The sequence below is a fragment of the Cibotium barometz genome, chromosome 18 (genome assembly GCF_041138505.1).
Source record: "Cibotium barometz isolate CiBa-2024 chromosome 18, ASM4113850v1, whole genome shotgun sequence".
Taxonomy (NCBI): Eukaryota; Viridiplantae; Streptophyta; class Polypodiopsida; order Cyatheales; family Cibotiaceae; genus Cibotium; species Cibotium barometz.
Genome location: NC_141063.1, coordinates 40944963 through 40962759, shown reverse-complemented (window position 1 = coordinate 40962759; position 17797 = coordinate 40944963). Strand labels below are relative to the sequence as shown.

At 41.2% G+C, this 17797-nt stretch overlaps 1 protein-coding gene across 1 annotated transcript; it reads left to right on the top strand.

Moving 5' to 3' along the window:
* The first annotated feature begins 6781 nt into the window (after nucleotides 1-6781).
* LOC147629347 (uncharacterized) lies at nucleotides 6782-9180 on the top strand. Its single transcript, XM_086812994.1, has one exon. The coding sequence runs from the start codon at nucleotides 6840-6842 to the stop codon at nucleotides 8790-8792; it is 1953 nt and encodes a 650-aa protein (XP_086669120.1). The 5' UTR covers nucleotides 6782-6839; the 3' UTR covers nucleotides 8793-9180.
* Nucleotides 9181-17797: the final 8617 nt, after the last annotated feature.

Below are 17797 nucleotides of genomic sequence, written 5' to 3'. Positions count from 1 at the left end.
CTTTGTACATTAACAATTGTATAAATTAATCTAAATTAGGAGATTACTTAAACTCTTGATTATAGTCTCCTCTTTAAGGTAAAATTAAGCAAAGAGAGTCAAATTTCTCTAATTGATCAAAAGATTGATGTAATTAGGTGTTTTGATGCATCTAGATGCTCTCAAAACACTCAAAAATTCCAATTTCAACTACTCATATGATCAATTTATACCCCAATTAACACATTTTCTAAAATTTTAGCCTCTTGATCAAGATTAATCACCCTTAATGAACAAAACCAGTCCATTAAGAGAAATTAGTCAAATTCAAGGATTTTTTAATGGTATTAAGAAATTTTTTGAAAGATTAAGCTACTCCTAATGCTTGCTAACACTCTAATCTAAACAATTTCAACAAAAAACACACAATTAAACTAAAATTAATGATCTTAGATCTATGTTTAAACTAAAGAGAGCTAACATTCACTAAAAATTACGTTCTATTGCATTGTTTAATGCAATGGATGCAAACTAAGCCTAATACAAACTATGTGCAAGCCCTAAGAACATGAAAACCCACCAAAACAACAAAAAAAGCAACAAATTAATCTAAAAATTAAGCAAAAAGCATTCTTTTCAAAATCAACAAAGAGAACTATTCTACACCAAATCTCACACATTTTTAATCAAGTTAATAGGCAATTGGTTATGCGTAGATTAGAGACAAAATGATGGAAAAAGCCAAGGGATGGCTCCCGAAAACGGTGCCAAAAATGTTATGGCTCACCCTAACCCTGCTTGAAACACATCCAAAAAGAGATTATCTGGTGAACCACAACTGTCGTGAGGATCTTTCCAATGGCTGAGCTCGTAACCCTTTAGGTCTCCAAGATTCATAACTCCTTGAGAAGCAATTCCACCGCATCTCCCACTACGAGCGTTGTCACACCATCGCGTTGCACTACGGGTCCTTGTCCTTTCTCTCACCTCACTTTACAAACACACACTCAGTAGCATGCATTAGGGAGAGAGATTAGCAAGAGCAAGACTCAATTGTACAATGGGAGAGTATGTTGTATTATGAGAGAAATTGACTTATATACATGGCCATAAGTGTTCACACTCACTTAAACTATGGCCGATCGGGCACTTTAGGCTCATAAGAGGCCTAATGCTATTACAATGACTACTCTCATAATATATCCATGAAGTACATCACTTAGGACTTCATCCTAACTTGCTATCACACGCTCTTGAAGCGGGAATCACATAAATACTCCGTCACACCATTACGGGAGCCCGTCCAAGTTGTAGCTTTGGACACTATTGCTTCATATCTTGAATGTATGACCCTTTGGAGTATCTATCTCGTGACTCCTTAATGTAAGATAATGGTGGTAGCTCTTGTTAATCCTAGAATTGGATTAATAGCGATGGCGACAAAAGAAGCGGGAGTATTTTTTCCAAGCCATGCTGCTAACCAACGTTTTGTTTTTTAATAGTGTAGCAGCGTTTTTTTGTTGCTAAAAAAGCTGTTGAGTAGTGTTTTTAGCAGAAAAAAGTGATGCTTAGTAGCATTTTTAACAGCGAAAAAACATAGCTGAGCAGCATTAAAAGCCCTGACACATTCCCTCTTCCAAAAGGTTGCTAAAAAACATTGTTGTGCCCTTGATGTGTTATAGTCTTTGACATGAACAGAGGCCTGATCAAGTAATTAATGACTCAACACATCTAGCATAGAGCATCTATCCAATATTTCCTTTTTGACTAGAACATATGTACGTCCATTACTCCATGTAAAATCAATGTTAGTGGCCACATCCTACATTGCATGGAACAATTTACATTCCTCCCATCTTTTCCTTTCTAGCCCTCTAATAACCTGCCCCACTTGCATAGATATGTCTTTGTGGGATTCCACCTTATCTATTTGCATCAGTGAAAACCATAGACCTGGATGAGAACTTGCAGGGCCAGATGTATTTAATGAAACCATTGTAAACATATCCTCTCTCGAATCCACAGTTACTACAACCCATCTGTTGGAGATATTAGTTTGGACCTCTTTTAGTGGAACAATTTTTCTTCAACCCCTAGGGCTATGCCACCAATGCCTTGGGCATGGCTAGTGGAAAAGCATTTATGCTCGTTTGACACCATTGCCAAATTCTTATTGAGGGATTCACCTACAACTTTGATCTCCTAAAGAGAAAAAAAGGTAGGTTTGAGAGTTTGACACCATTGCAAATTCTTATTGAGGGAATCACCTATGCTTATTTAACACCATTGCCAGATTCTTATTGAGGGAGTCACCTACAACTTCGATCTCCTGAAGAGAAATAAAGGTAGTTCTAAGAGTTAGTTGGCCAAAGCCAATCTCTGATGATCCAAGGTCTAGACTCATCTCTTAGGCCTTTTGTGTTGAATGATAAAATAGAGAATGGCCACTCATCAATTCTTTTCTTTTCTCGCGCTCTTTCTTTCCTTTCCATGCCTCCTTTTCTCTCACTTGATGTTTTGTGGCACTCTATGTTTTCTCACTTATGCTTGATGCCATGTGGCAAAAGAATTATCTCTAGATTATACACAATATAGAAACCCCCCCCTCTCTTTTTTGTTGGGTCCTCTCTCTCTCTCTCTCTCTCTTTCTTTCTTTTTCATGTCCCCTTTTCTCTCACTTGATGCTACATGGTAAGAATTTAGACTTCCTCTCCATGCTTATGCTTAATGCCATGTGGCAATATGCCTTTCTCCAAATTGTATATACAATAGATAACCAAAACACAGTCAAGCATGATGTTAATCTTGGCGTTGAGTAATGAGAACCTCTCTCTCTCTCTCTCTCTCTCTCTCTCTCTCACACACACACACACACACACACACACACACACACACACGCATGCATGCACGTACGCATGCACGCACACACATTGTAGGAATCACCTGAAACTCTTCATTTTTTTAGGAGCAATAAGCTTTGGTGAAGGTGGAGGGGGCATCTGTTTAGGATCAATAAGGGGAAATAGCTAAGGAAGTTTGCCCAGTTCCCAAAATGCACAGAGAGAGAGAGAGAGAGAGAGAGAGAGAGAGAGAGAGAGAGAGAGAGAGAGAGAGAGAGAGAGAGAGAGGAGTGCTTACAAGAGGGGGCAAGAGGAGGTGTGTGTCTGTGCACGCGCGCGCGTGTGTGTGTGTGTTTAAAGTAGTATTTGCAAAAGTTTATATATAGGGAGGCAAAGAGGCATGTGATGTGAGAATCAAAATGAGTTATGTTAAGATCACGAATTATAAAAACTAAAATTGTGTCATCCCGTTGGTTTTTATATCAAAGAATGTGCAAAGGAATGAGAGAGATAGAGAGATAAGACCTTGCTAAATTCTAATAGTAGCACATTACTTGTTCAGCTTCCTCTCATGAGATCTATGGACAAATTTTTATTTATCACTTAAACATAGTCCTAGCATGCCTATGATTATGTGCTAGATAAAACATACAAATAATCAAGCATGGGTCACACGTGTGTTTGATTGTGTGTGTGTGTGTGTGAGAGAGAGAGAGAGAGAGAGAGAGAAAGAGAGAGAGAGAGATAGAGAATTTTTTTTCGGTGTTATCTAACAAATAAACCTTTGGGCCTTTACACACTGGCATCCACTCAAGGGAGTGCCACTCACGTGTCATTTGAGGAGAGGTCCCATGAAAAACGAGGCGGAAAAAAACTCAAACAAGGGAGCGATACCGCCTAGAGAAAAAGTATGACAACCATCCACATCAATACACCATGACTCCATCATATCAACTCAGTGCCTGTACTTGTCTACCTCAAAATCTAGCCAAGCAAGAGTTGAACCCACAACCTCCTTCTCATCACACAACTTCTCTACCACCATGGAACATTTAGCTTGTCTTCCTTTACTATGTAAAGGACCCCAACTAGTGCATCGTCCTCCTTTACTATGTAAAGGACCCCACCCAGTGCAACACGATAAAACTAGTGCATTGTCTTCCTTTACTATGTAAAGGACCCACCCAGTGCAACACGATAAAACCTATTTTGATGATCTCTTGCCATTGGTTATTGGCTCTTGCCAATAACCATAAGTGGAACAGCTATCAGCAAGGCAACCTTAGGCCTTTCAATGGGAGGAAAAATGAAGTTTCTTTAAGTCTATAATTATTTTGGCCATAACCACTTTTATCATACCTTTTCAACATGGAGACATGCGCCTGCCTATAGTAAACTACATCATCCCCTTAAAGTTTAATACTCCATATCAAGGACAATGTCTCTCATGAGCATAAACGATCATAGCTTGTTCTTGTGTGTGCATCTTAATCAACAGGTGACACACTTGCAATGTAACAACTTGTTTAGTGTGCTCAAAAGTGCCCAAATAATTGGAATATATGTGCTCCCCTGGTGCTAGGTATGAAGATGCTATATAAAAGTAGGGTAAAGTGACTTGCATCCATAGGCTTAAAATAGGACACACACACACACACACACACACACATTTCAAGTATGCAAAAAACCATCCAATTTTAGTGTTAGAAATCATCAATTTAGGTTTTTGTGTTTTGCTTTATAGGATCTGTAGTGGCGTGAACTATTACCTGCTACTTCACGACGCGAATCATTCTCTGCGGTCTCACGGATATCTGCTATTTCACGGCTAGAAAAGACATCTCAGTAGAAAAACAAGTGAAATAGTTGGAGTAGTGATTTCGCCTGCAAAATACATTCTCATGCACTTGAGGTCCGATAAACTCATTGGAGACTACCTTACCCTGACGACAGTACATCAAATCACCCAACTTCTTCCTACCAAAGGAGTGTTGGCTCAAGCCACTCAGCAAGCACTTAATTGATTGTTTCAGCCCGGAGGAATCTAACGACCATAGAAACAAGAAGTGAGGAATCCATGGAAGAAGGGCTAAGATTCTCTGGCCTTGGAAAGGAAGAAAAACCGTCTTCTCCTACAAGATCCAATGGAATCTTTGATATGGCTAGGGGATTTTTTGGTCTCCAGCATGGCACGGAAGATGAAGTGCAATCTGTGGGCACAGGCCCTTCAACAAGTGCAAGACATAGTCTAAGACTAGAATTACCAACCCAACCTTTTGGCCCTTGGAATACTAACACAGTAAGGATCAGTGGGATGACCCCCAGGGTTAGAAGGGATAAGGAAAGCGCCACCAGGACAGGTCAAGTCTTCTTTCCCACATCGGAGGAAATGGGAACGGAATTGAAGAGGGCTGAAGCAGAGTGACAATTGCAGCTATTGAGTTTAAGAAAACAAGAGCTTGATACACGAAGAACAAGGATGAAACAACGAGAAATGGAGGAATTGAATCCATTTCGACCGCGTGGCAAAGAACCAAAAACATCTAGAAATGTCATTGATAGTATGTGGATGGGAATGACAGAGGGAGTGATACCAACTCTAGAACCCATCAATGAGGAACCAAGGGCTGAGGAAATCCTTGAGAAACAAGAGGAGGAGGACAACCTACCTAGGGCACCTATAGGTGGTGAGGATCACCTCTATACAAGAAATGATCAATGATCCCACGTTCTTGCAGAGCATGGAACTCTTGATCAAACAAAGGCAGGCTGAGGTTGCTAACAATGAGCGAGGCAATCAGGAATTATCTGGACCCAGCCATAAACCCAAACTGAGTAGAAGAACCTATCTAGGAAGAGGATGTGGTCTAGGTAGGGGGGGAGTATCTCTTTAAAGGCCAGTTGTAGATCCCAACGCAGTCACAAGGCAGATCTGCCGAACATGGCCGCGGAAATGGGCCGAGGTATGGTTAGGGAGCTAGGCACTGCCCTGGAATCCAGGCCATCCCAGATGAAGCCGCATATTATTTCAAAGCTTGTGCAAAAATTATCGAGAGACGAGGACCGGATCCAACATGTAGAGGTCTTTGTGTCCACTTGTGAACATGTAGGTCAGTGAGTGACGTAACCACATGATACATGCATTTTCTCTGACTCTAGAAGAGAAGACTCACCAATGGTATCGAATACTAAAACCTGAGGATAAAGTCAATTTCACTCGACTTAAAAATGTGTTCACACCTAGCTTTACTCGAAGTGGTGACAAATGGAGTCCTATGGCTCAGCTCCACAATATCAAGCAAAAGGAAAATGAGTCCATGTGAGATTATGTTTCTCGGCTGCAAGCAAGGATACGCACTAGTAAAGCAAGTTGTGATATTTATGTGAAGGACTATGGTCCGGGACAATGATACACCTAGGAAAATATTAAATTTTTTGGGGGGTTAGGTTTCATGGAGATAACGGTATTTGGGGCCAGTGATGATTAGCAAGGCGACGAAAGGCTGTTCTCACGACAAGAGCCAGCTCCACAGCCTGTTCTATTTGTGTCGCCTAGCTAGTCCCTTCCTTTTACAAACCTTAGAAACTTGAGAAACACCCAAATACAACCTTTGCCTGTTTTTTTTTCCCAAACGCCCCTAGAACTAAGGCTAGGTAGTAGGAAGGCAAAGGTTGACATTAAGCCCCTTTTTTCAATTTCTCACCAACTTAGGAGACACCTTTTTCCTCCTTGCCTACCAAGTTTTCTCCTACAAAAGAACACAAAAGTCATCCCACGTGCCCCCCACTTTGAGGCATAACTAAAGCAGTCTTTGAAAATTCATCCCACGTGGCATGCACCCCACGAGTCTGCGAGCAGCACCCCCTTCGTCTTCTTCCTTCTTCTTCTTCTTGGTTTTGTTGTGTGGTTGTTTCTTCTGTGAAGCCTGCGAGCAGCACTTCTACTGAACCACCATTACTAACCCTCAAAATCACACAACTAGTCCTTCAATTCTTCAATTTCCCAAATATAAAAGCACAATGAGCCACGTTTTGATGAACCGCTCTGGATCATCAATTTTGCGAAATTTTGAGGAGCTTATGCAGGATAGCACCGTGGCAGCTTGGAAAGCAGAGGGTGACCGTTCCAGAGGTGAATTTATTGAAAGAGCGGGCTTGCAGCCCCCTCAACAGTTGCGACTGATCGACTGCAAATCCACATGTCAAGAAAATCAAGTGGTGTTGATTGATTGGGTGGATCAGCATTACACTGCCATCTCCCACACATTTGGAATGGAAGTTTATGGGGTATTCGACTGCGAATGCACATCAAAGTGCCTTGCAAAAGTACCACGGTGTTCAGGTCTGCCCTGCCCGCAGCATGCTAATAGGAGTCCATGCAGAGTTGTCAAGGACATCTTGAATATGTGTGAAATTTTGAGGAATGCAGGGGTGGAATACATTTGGCACGATGGTGTATGTATTGCACAGCATAAGAAGGCCGAAGTGGAGGAAACTACCAAGCATATGGGATGGATCTACGCCAATGCAAGGGACACCATCATTTTTCTACATTATGTTGGGAGGCCTGTGGCACCCATCCGGCAGCACGATCGTGATCTTGAATCCCGTTGGCAGACCAGGGTATGGACATTGCAAGAGGGGGCATTGTCAAAACACAGGCGATACTGCGTGCGTGTGGGTAGGGAATTGGGTGGCTGCCAGAGTCTGCAAGAGTTTGAGGAGAACTTAGCTCTTTGGTATAGGGACGACTCTAGTAAGGTCACAGTCATCGAAGAAGATGAGTATTGGAAAATAGTGAAGGAGCTTTACACTGTGCTACTGCCCTTGTGTGTATCAACAAGTGATCCAACTCTCAGGGACAAAGCATGGAGATGGTGTGTTTGTTTGAATAACTGGGTCAACACTTTGATTTATACATGCTTTCAATTCCCGACCATACACACAGCATTAGAATTTTGTTCTCTTCGTCAAAGCAAGCACGAGGGAGATCGTATTAACAGCATTCTGGCCTTGGCAGGGGTGAAGGATTTTGTGGCTCCAAAGGACATCAACATGGAGGGCTCAACAATCGAGTTTTTTAAGAGGCAGGGGCAGCAAGGTCTGGCAAGGGCCGTGTTTACAATCAATGTGTTACTGAAGACAGCCAACAATTTGCAGCAGGATAGGAGGCCGCATCACACATGGGTGCCCATCTTGTCGAAACCCTTGACATCAGTCTATGATTCACCTCTCAACTTGTATTCACACAGGGTGCACACAAGTTTCGTAGAGAATTCCATTGGGTTTACAGTGCTTCAGGATGGGAAGATTGAGCTGGGAGGAGCTCTGGCAAGTGTAGCTGTGAAATTCACAGTGAGGTTAAATACTGTGGCTGTGGAAGAAGAACAATCTGGGTCTTTAGCAGTTCGCGCAATGGATTATGACCCGGCAATTTTGGCCATGGATCTGACATTTGACACGAATGCTCATGGTTTCAGGTCGTCACTTGAAATTCATATTGACAGAGGCAGGCAAGTGAGCAGAGCTTCTTTACTTCTGTGCTGCAGTCTGCATGGAGCTGCTGCACAGCATGCACAACGTCCTTCTGTGTTGGAGTTGTGCAATGCAGTTGCACAATCTTGCACAGGCCCTGCTCCATTGGAGTTGGGCAGGGCAATTATTCCAAGACTATCCACAGGCAGTCTCGGCGGACCTCTGGTTCAGGGACGTGAGGTCCAAGACGGCGAGAGCTTCATGGCTCATTTGGTGCTACCTCTCCGAGCTCTCCAACGCCATCGAGAATACACTCTACACCATCCTTCTTCCCAGATACCTAACTGGGATTGGAGCATGCCCGCTCTCTTAATCCAAGGCGAATTGTGCGCCCCAGTTTCCAAGATTGGCTGCTTTCACCTTAAGAAAGAGCTCAAAAACATTCTTGCAGTGCTTCTCCCTTCCCTCACCATCATCCAGAAACTTGTTATCACCTAAAGTAAGACTAGATTGTAAGGTTGCATGGTGCATCATAATGTTGTGTCATTCCTCATACATCCTTTCTATGTGACCACTGCTTCAATACTCTCAGAGTCTTCTGAGAGATGAACTGTTATATGATCAAATTCTTCAGGAGATATGATTTTATTTTCTGTGTGTAATCGGGTTCACCCCATCAACTGATTAGTAACTCTTACTAACGCTTCCAAAGATGGCCAGTCTTGGATTGTGTTGTGGTTTTTTTACACCTCATGTGTAATTGAATTATACATCTTTCCTTAATGGAAATGCCCTTCCTCTGAGTCAAACCGGAAGCTTGTCTCGGTGAATTTCAAAAGGCTCTTTTCCGAATGGTTTTGCAAAGATGTCTGCAACAAGGTTTTCGTTTGCGCAGTGCTACAATGTGATGTAATTACCAAGTAGCACTCTTTTCCCTGATGAAATGCTCACTGTCATCAACATGCTTTATCCTTGAATGATATACTAGATTCTTTGCTAATGCTTGAGCTGACTGATTATCCCAGTACGTTGTAGTTGGCATTGTCTCATCAAAGACAATCTTTCTCTATCAAGAGTCTTCTCAGCAATGTGTTGATTTTGCTTCTGTGTTGCTGACAAAGAAATAGTATCATCAAAGAGATAGTAGGATGCTTGTTAGATAACCATGAGGTAGCTCCTTGTCTATATATATATATATATATACACACACACACACACACATATATATATATATATACACACATATATATATATATACATATATATATATATATTACAGGGCTAACATCCCCCTCCACGTGACAAGTTTTTTAGGCCTATCGATTTCTTTCTAGGTGTTTTAGATGGTCTCTATCTCTATTTTCAAATTCAAATAAACGGCTACTGCCAGTCTCTTTTTCCCCTCATTTTATAGACGTTTGGGTCAGCCTCTCTCTCACCACCACAGAACCTTGCTTTAATGAGTTGGTTAAGCATTTTCACTAAGGTGGGTAGCTATGAAGGTTATCCTTAAGTCTGAAGGAAGTAGAAAGCAGGGCCACTCACTTACAACAAGAAAGAGAACAAACAAACAAGGCCACTCACTTACAACAAGAAAGAGAACAAACAAGGCACATGCAGAGAATGTGAGAGCCCTCAATGATGCCATAAGTGCCAGTCAAGTTGAGATGCAAAGAATGGTGATAGCACACCAAGAGGCAATGGCCCAAGTCACCCAGCAATTACAAGACAGTCAGAGGCTGACTGCCGAAAGACTTCAGAGAATCACAGAAGCTCAAGAAAGAGAGGCTAGCCAGACGTGCCCAAGAGGAAGCAACCTGGCGATTTGAGGAGTTGGATGCTGCAAGGATGGCCCTCGCGAAACCACAATATCAAACCCTCGGCAGTCAGAGGCTGACTGCCGAAAGACTTCAGAGAATCACATAAGCTCAAGAAAGAGAGGCTAGCCAGACGTGCCCAAGGGGAAGCAACTTGGCGATTTGAGGAGTTGGTGGATGCTGCAAGGATGGCCCTCGCGAAACCACAATATCAAACCTCCTCAGCACCAATGACTCTCGTCTATATGAGTTGGAATGCCAATTGGCAATACAGGACCGAATGCAATGACAAGAGCCTACGGATGACATGCGCCTATTCCTTGAGCAAGTCTCAAAGATAGGTATGCTAGTAACCCCTCGAGCCCCTCCTCAAACTCTTACTCTATTTTTGTCTACACTAACCCTCTCCTTACTTGAATACGATATAAATCTGTCTGAGGACCTAGACCTAGGTGAACTAACCCTCATTAAGCAGAATATTGAGCATGATGTTGACCCCACTATTATAATGGGAATTTTGCGGGGAGATATAGTATTAACTAATCCACAAGATATCTACTTTTATCCATTACATCCTATTGTCTTAAACCTTCGTAGTTGGCATCGGGTAGTACTACAAAACTCTGAAATTTTGGACTTGTTTGTTCCATATGATATTCCCGAGACACCGGCCAACTACGAGGTGGTATCACAAAGCTATCAATGGATTATAAGCCATGGGTGGCTCGAAGTCTACAATACTCACCAGCATTTAAACTTATGTGAGTCTACCTTATATCACCCTTTTGGAATTCTAAAACTATACTCTAATATCTACAAACACTTAGAATCTATGTTAACCAATGTACTCTACACTTTTGATGACACCCATATTGAATATCCTAACATAAATCCTGAGGATATCCCTAACCTTCAAGAGTTTATGAAATCTCACAAACTTAGCCACCCACCCTGCAGCTCAGGTCGGTCCGGAAGAGACACCATCTTCATCTTCACCTTCTATCTCCACTTATCGAGTATATTCTAATGTTGCTAGTAAACTACTTAATCCCTATCCTAATGCCCCACCTACTAACAAGTCTTAGGCTGACTGCATCTTTTCTACTCTCACTCCTCAACATATAGATTTTCCTACTAATCCTCTCGCCCCCAAGGAGATAATGGCACCTCACCCATCTCCCCAACGGTAACCTCAGGAGAGGTGCTATACTGTTCCCTGAGACAATATTGAAGCTTTTACTGATGATACAATTTTGGAGTCATTGTCTGGTGCAATCCATTGTTAGAGACGAAGCTGATGTTCAAGGTGTTAATGCAAGTAACACCATTTGAGCCAACTCGAAGAATTCTACCAGAAGTCTACTTCGAGGTCACATCGATAAAGTAGCCTTATGTACCATACCCTCTACGAGCACCTCACTCAGATTTACAAGAACTACTCCCTTTGACTGGAGAGGATACATTGTGGTCTAATGTGGTGTGGCACACAAAATTAGCCAATCCCTAATTGGTCGACTTGCTAGAGATCTGAATTGCTACCTTCATTATCAGACTTTTGCAGGTGGAGAAAAGCTCACCCAGTACACACATGAGGGGGCTATGCCACTATCATCACAGATGATGCACATCCCAGACTAGAAGATTTTGGAATATAGACCGACTAGAGAAAAGAATTCTTGACAATTCTAGAATACAGCCAAGTCTATATGTGCACACTACCAACTCAGCGAGTTGACCCATTATACATGCTAAAAAGAAGATGGACTCCACTGGAGTTTCAGGGGGCTAAGCAGCGCGACTCCCATGTCTGTTACAATTTCCCAGTCTTCATGCCAGCAACCTTACAGACATACGGGAGCAAAGAAAACAGATGCTCACTTGGATACAGACACATGGCGCCGTATCCCGGACCCAGTAATCGTGTCCAGTGTTTGATTTTTAAAATTGCTTGTGGTCTTGATTAATCAACCTGATTAATCAACCCAAAGAGCCCTATGATGGATATGAAGCTGAATAACTGCAATTCGACATGAATCAAGGCCCATCTGAAAGGGGTATGATGCTGTATTATCATCGTTTTGCAGTGTCTTCCTACATACATGCATGTCACTTTCGAAGACATGGTGGACAACACAGGGTTCTGGCGTTCACACTCAGCATTCAGAAGAACCCTCAAAAAGCTTCAGTCACGCTAAAACTTATGTCGTATGAGTTTGGTGACCAGGTCTTTCGACCTCGGTAACATGTTCTGAGGACAGACCCTACATCAGATAGGCCGGGATGTTAATCCCATTTTGGATTAACAAGTATGCTCCTCCAATTGAGGACATTAATAAGTGTCATAAAAAGGCACTATAAAAGTTATACATTATGAGATATTGGTCACCCAAGGCCTTAGTTAAGTAAGTTTTGGGTACCCAAGTGTGAATAAGGGCCTTAGTTAAGTAAGTTTTGGGCACCCAAGTGTGAATAAGGGCCAATTGTATATAATGCATTTTCTCATAATGAAAAGACACAATCCCCCTTTGTGCTATTGAGAGCTATTCTTTGTGTCTTGAGAGAGATTGAGAGACATCATTCTAGCGTTTTTGTCTCTTCTATGCTTGTATGATTCATGCTTGTGTGGGAGAGTGAGAGAGAGTGATTGCCTTATGTGACGTTGTGAGCGACTTTACAGGGTGACAGTGTGGAGGTGGAGCTGGAGGTTTGGAGCTTAACAAGTGAGCTTGGAGGCCTCAAGGGACTCAAGTTTGAAGCATTGGTAAGTGCCCTACGCGCACGACAGTTGTGTTCTATTGCTCTTCCTTTAGGTGAATGCATTGAGTTTCCTCTTGGAGTTGAGGTAGCCTATAACAACGCAAAATTGAGTCAAGAATTCAGAGGAAAACTCCTAGAGCTGTTGAGATCCTATAAGGATATGTTTGCATGGAACTACTCTGACATGAAAGAAATTGATCCTAACTTTTATCAACACAAGATCAATTTGAAGGACGATGCAATTCCTATCAGGAAGAGTGGGCATAGAATGAACCCTAACTATGCCAAGCAGGTCAAAGAGGAGATAGATAAGCTATTGAGAGTGGGGTTCATCTATTCGATTGACAGAGAGCAGAATCGCTATTGCCCATAGTCATTGAGAGTGGGGATCAGCTATTGAGAGAGGGGCTTATCTATTTGATTGATAGAGAAGAATGGCTATCACCCATAGTAATTGTCTCGGAGAAGAACGAAAAGCTTAGAGTTTGTATAGACTACCAAAAATTGAATGCCTCCACCATATCCGATCCATTTCCTCTACTACCATTCATAGATTCTCTACTAGATGTTGTAGCAGGATATGAGATATCCTCATTTCTAGATGGGTTCACTGGATACAACTACGTGTGCATGGCTTCGGAGGATAAGGAAAAAACAACCTTTGTAACATAATTGGGGGCTTTTGCCTCCAATGTGATGTCCTTTGGGCTGAAGAATGTTCCAACCACATTCTAGAGGACGGTTGAAGAAATATTATGCTAATATTTAACCACCTTCATGAGGGTCTTCTTGGACAATTTTAGTGTGTTTGGAAAGAAAGAAGACCACATAAAGCGCCTGATGATGTGTCTGGAGAAGTGCAGAATAGCTAGATTGAGCCTCAATTCAGGTAAGTGTTGCTTTGTTGTCACGAACAAATCTCTAGTGGGGCATATAATGTCTACAAAAGGGCATATAATGTCTACAAATCTCTAGTGGGGCATATAATGTCTACAAAAGGGCATAATAAAATTGTAGCCACCCAACAATGCCAAGGATTTAGCCAGATTCCTAGGACTGATTAAATGGCACAACATATTCATAAGGTTCTTGACAAACGTGGCAATACCCCTATACAGTCTGTCCGTGAATGATGCAAAATATGTCTGGTCAGGAGCTTGCTAGGAGGCATTTTGAAATCTGAAGCGGATACTATCATCAGTGCCAATTCTTCAACAGTCAAATTTTGATATGGTGTTCCATGTATTCGTGGATGCTTCCAATTTTTCCATTGGAAGTTCTTTGATCCAAGAGTCACATGAAGGCTGGTTCCAGGCGATCTATTATGTGAGTAGAAAATTGTTAAAGACAGAGAGAAACTATTCCACCATAGAAAAGGAATCATTGGAGATGATCTACTCAATCAAAAAATTCACGCATTATCTGTTAGGTAATGTTTTTGAATTTCATGTTGTGGACCACAAAGCACTCTTGTATCTAGTGAACAAGCCAGACCTAGCAGGAACATTAGCTAAATGGATGATGTTGTTACAAGAGTTTGAGTTCACCACCATCAAGTACACCCTAGGAAACAAACATGCAGTGGCAGATTTCCTGTCCAGACTAGAGTCTGGAGAAACTCCAGATGGGGTGGAGGATGACTTCCCAGATGCTCACCTCTTCATCTCATAGATGGAGAGAGACCCACTTGGTATATGTATGATGAGATGATGTAGTTCCTCTCTGACTTGTCTTTTCCCAAGTATATGTTGTTCCTCTCTGACTTGTCTTTTCCCGAGTATATGTCCAAACATCAGAGGAAAAAGTTGACTCTCCAAAGTAAGTCATTCATGGTGATGGTAGGACATTTGTACAAGGTGGGCATTGACCAGATTTTGAAAAGGTGCGTCCCTGAGCATGAACAACAAGCTATGTTGGGGCAGAGGCATATTAAGAGATAAGTGGATGCCACTTTTTCAGAGAGATCACAGGACAAAAAGTGTTTCAGGCAGGACTGTGGTGGTGACCGATATCATTGAAAGATGCCCACAAGTTTGCAAAGGAGTGTGACATGTGCCAAAGGCTAGAGCAGTCAAATGATGTAAATAGAATGCCTCACACCCCGATATTACCACTTGAGTCATTCCAAAATTGGGGTCTGGACTTTGTAGGCCCATTCAAGCCACAGCAGCTCAGAGAATAGGGAATAGATACATATTGGTGGCTATAGGTTACTCCACAATGTGGGTAAAAGCTAAGGCTTTGAAAGAGTGTAAGGCATCATTAGTGGGCAAAGTTTCTGTACGAAACTATCATGACAAGATTCGGGTGCCCAATAGAGATACTCAGCAATCAAGGGATCCACTTCCTTAATGAAGTGATTAAGAAGCTGACAGAGCAACACATGATTATACATAAGAAATCAACAGTCTACTACCCACAAGGGAATGGTCAGGTAGAATCCACTAACCATTAGGGAAAATTCAGGCTCCAAATGGGCCCTTTTAGAGCCCATTAAAATAATATGGGAATGGTTAGGTAGAATCCACTAACCATTAGGGAAAATTCAGGCTCCAAATGGGCCCTTTTAGAGCCCATTAAAATAATATCAGGCCATCTAATGAGAGTTTTGGATTCTAGATCCATGTAACATGGATCTTTTTTGTCAGAGTGGTCCCCACAATTTCGAGCTAAAAAAAGAGGAATAAAATATATTGACAGAAAACTCAAAAAATAGAAGAATATCAGGTGTGAATACCACCTACCAAAACGTATATCATAAGGAATATCATGAAAAGAGGCAAGACTCATTGAAAGCTAGTCTAATTGAAGACTTTCTCAACAATTTGAGCTTAGTTCTCTTTGTTTCCCACCTCTCTTATAACGTCACTTATTTCTGCCATATGTACTTCATCTCTTCTTCTTCTTCTTCTTCTCTCCGTCTCTTTTTTCTGCCATATGTACTTCATCTCTTCTTCTTCTTCTTCTTCTTCTTCTCTCTGTCTCTTTTTTCTTCCATCTTAATAGTATGGTAAACTTTGTTAAGCTATGTTTGCTAATCATGATTTCTTTGTGATTTTATTTTGTTTGTTATGTTCGTTAACCTTCTTGACCATGATGTCATTTGTGAAAACTTACAAGGAAAACGGAGTGCAAGGTTAACAACATTTCTTTAAAGTTTTATTTTCGTTATTTAGATTGTTGAGCCCAACGAAATGGTAATAATGTTATGTTTTTCCTTTGTAGATGAGCTCTAGGAGAAAATACATTTGCAACATTGAAAGTGTGGAGCTTTTCAACAGGAAGGATGGTGATGGTAGCTGGATCCCTCAACGGTTCAGGAAGTCAGAGTGGATCACAATGAGATTCAGCACTCGAGGAGCATTTAAGGTAAAAGGAAAAGACATTGGTGATCCTAACAAGCATTGGAAAGGTAGGATCGTGGAGTTCTACAGGCAACCAAATGGTGCAATCGAGGTCCTTGTGCAGTATGTTTATATGCTCATAGACATAATGCTACATCACCACAATGAAAGTACAAGATCTAAGACAAACAGTAAGATTCAATAAGTAGTCTTTGTCTTTTGTGTACAATACCTAATTGTTTTGTGCTCTATAGTTAAGAATTAAAATTTTCTTGCAGTTTTATATCCATAAAATGTGGAGGAGTGAAAGAATGCAGAGTGCATCATGGAAGAATCAATTTCTTCCATATAAAGATAGGCACATTGCTATATGATAACCCACCTAGCCATTTAGCAGCACATGGAATCTTCTTTAATAATTCCATGGATGTTTTGGCTAGTGAAAATGATAATGTTGGTAGACTTGAGTCTATCCCACTACCACCATTGTCTAGCCAAGAATAGATTTGTTCTTACACAGACATCATTGCAGCATACAAGAATGAGATAAGAACAGATATGCATATAGCAATGAAACCACAATAGGTTCTATGGACATCCATCTAAGTTGCTTTATACTATTTAGTGCCTTTGCATAGATGTTTGCTTCATGTGAGGGTGTCAAGAAAACAAAGTTAACATATCAAGTGAGATCCCTTGATATGGATGAACCAATTTTTGGGGGAGGGATGGGATGTAAAGAGGATCTTTGTAGAAGATGCCATTGAATGTAAAGTAATAATGCCAGATATTACATTCAGGTGAAATCAAAACGTAAAGTTTGTTTGTGTTTGTAGCAAATTCTGTTAGGGTGACATTCGTTAATTTTTAGCATTGATTTTTTTAAATGACCAGGTATGTCATTGGGAGGCAAACATTTTGCATACGATTTTGTTACAGAAGATGGTGACTATGGAGAGGCGCTTGGCAAAGCTTGGATCAAGACATGTATAATGGAACTCACTCTTCCATCATAGATGTTGTAATCCAATCACAAGGTCGAGACCCGTTTAGTAGTCAATCTAAAAAGCCATTGGCCATTGGCCTTTCTTAGACAAGAGATCCAATTGATGTGTAGTGATGCATCGAGGAATTTTATTTTAAGTTCGATGGTAGGAAAATCGGAAGTAGGAGTGAAGCTTCCAAAACCTGCTCTCATGTAAAGACATACCAAATATTTAACATAACTTAGCTAGTGAATTGAAGAGAAGATTTATACCTCATGAAGCTTCCCATTTTGTAAATAACCTCTCTCACCTTCTTGTCTCCACAACCAACTATAGTAATTGGAAGAATAAACTATGCATAGAAAAAAATGAAAGTTAGTATATGAGCCTACAAATTATGGACCATAAAGAGAAAATGAAAGTTGTACCTCTCCTTTCTTTTTGGTATTTGTGAAGGCACCCTTCAATGAATGCATCACTCTTATTGGTGTACGAAAAGAGGCAATCACACTTTTCATCTTATTGTGCTCCTTCTTTCTTAATACTCATGGTGCCTTTGGTAGGACCATGTTACTACTCTCACTTACATTTGACCATGC